This window comes from Otolemur garnettii, unplaced genomic scaffold, assembly GCF_000181295.1.
Source record: "Otolemur garnettii isolate 467f Iridium unplaced genomic scaffold, OtoGar3 scaffold00001, whole genome shotgun sequence".
In the NCBI taxonomy this organism is placed as follows: Eukaryota; Metazoa; Chordata; class Mammalia; order Primates; family Galagidae; genus Otolemur; species Otolemur garnettii.
The window spans coordinates 33,295,188-33,296,960 of record NW_003852396.1 but is presented as its reverse complement, the minus strand read 5'-3'; the positions used below and the strand labels follow the sequence as shown (position 1 = coordinate 33,296,960).

Below are 1,773 nucleotides of genomic sequence, written 5' to 3'. Positions count from 1 at the left end.
AAGAATCAAAGAGTGAAGAGAATGAAACAGAATGAGAGGAGAGTTATTTGGAATTAGGAGTCCAGGCTAGAAGCATAGACATAAGGTGCATTAAAAGGTAAAAGTTGCATCCTTTATAGTAAATTGTTATGGCCATTATCATGATTGTATTTTACTGTTATTTGTTATTCTAGGGAGAGGCCTCTAAATGCATGCTTATAATTAGTTAAATCTGAGATGATAAATAAACATTTGTTTATTTTCTGGTGAAAATTATGTTATGATGCACTACAAGGAGATGGTGAGAGAAAGACAGAATACTGCATATTTAGAGGTCATCACTTCTGAAAACGTCCTCCTGCACTGGCAAAACCCACCATGTGGTCCAATGACACTGCAGCCCCTTTCCTGCTGACTGGCTTCCTGGGCTCAGAGGGCACTCACCACTGGATCGCCATTCCCTTCTTTGCCATCTATCTGTCCATTCTATCTGGAAATGGAACACTTCTCATCCTCATATTGAAGGACCGCATCCTTCATGACCCCATGTACTACTTCCTGGCTATGCTGGCAGGGACAGACCTTGGGGTAACACTAACTACAATGCCCACAGTCCTGGGTGTCCTGTTGCTGGACCAGAGGGAGATCACCCAGGGAGCCTGCTTCACTCAGTCCTATTTCATTCACACACTGGCCATTGTGGAATCTGGTATCTTGCTTGCCATGGCCTATGACCGATTTATTGCCATTCGCTCCCCTCTCAGGTACAACTCCATTCTCACCAATTCCCAAGTGATGAAGGTAGGACTAGGGGTACTGTTGAGGGGCTTTTTGTCCATTGTGCCCCCAATCCTGCCACTCTATTGGTTCCCATACTGTCGGTCCCACGTTCTTTCCCACGCCTTTTGCCTCCACCAAGATGTCATGAAACTTGCCTGTGCTGATATTACATTTAATCGCTTATACCCAGTTATTCTGGTTGCTTTGACTTTCTTCCTTGATGCTCTGATCATTGTCTTTTCTTATATCTTAATCCTTAAGACAGTTATGGGCATTGCCTCTGGAGAGGAGCAAGCTAAAGCTCTCAACACTTGTGTTTCCCATATTAGCTGTGTCCTGGTGTTTTACATCACTGTGCTTGGCCTAACTTTCATGCATAGGTTTGGGAAACACACCCCACATGTGGTTCATATTACAATGAGCTATGTTTATTTTCTATTTCCTCCATTCATGAACCCCATTATATACAGTATCAAGACCAAGCAGATTCGAAAAAGCCTCATTCTCCTATTTTCTGGGAACAGTAGTATTTGAGAATTATTTCAGAATTTGAGATCTCCGGAACATCTGGGTCCTTCTTATTATTGGAATGTAACAATGAATTTACATTGTTTCTTTTTTTCAGAGTTAAATGAAATTTTGATTATTGCATAAATAAAAAATACTACTTGAGCAAGAAAACATATATTCTAATAAAGAGGGAATGCCAGTGATCTTTAGGAAAAGGCATATAAGAATAGAGGAGATAGAATAATCCAGATCCTACATCCAAAATAAGAATAATTACCATTTTAAAATAGTTTTAAAAATTAGTCTACAACAGTGTGGTTCAAACACAGATCATCCAAAATATATGTGTGGTTGGAAGTGCACTTTGAGTATTATATAATTTAAAGTAGTTTTATTTTTTAGTTTTTGTAGTTGCTGTGATTGCTTTTGGTGTCTTCTTTGTAAATTTTATCTTGGGCTAATATCTACAAGAATTTTTCAAACATTTCTTCTATAGTTTTTATA

General features: G+C 38.9%; 1 protein-coding gene across 1 annotated transcript; it reads left to right on the top strand.

Moving 5' to 3' along the window:
- The first annotated feature begins 357 nt into the window (after positions 1 to 357).
- LOC100957468 (olfactory receptor 51B4-like) lies at positions 358 to 1,293 on the top strand. The gene has a single exon (XM_003781444.1). The coding sequence runs from the start codon at positions 358 to 360 to the stop codon at positions 1,291 to 1,293; it is 936 nt and encodes a 311-aa protein (XP_003781492.1).
- Positions 1,294 to 1,773: the final 480 nt, after the last annotated feature.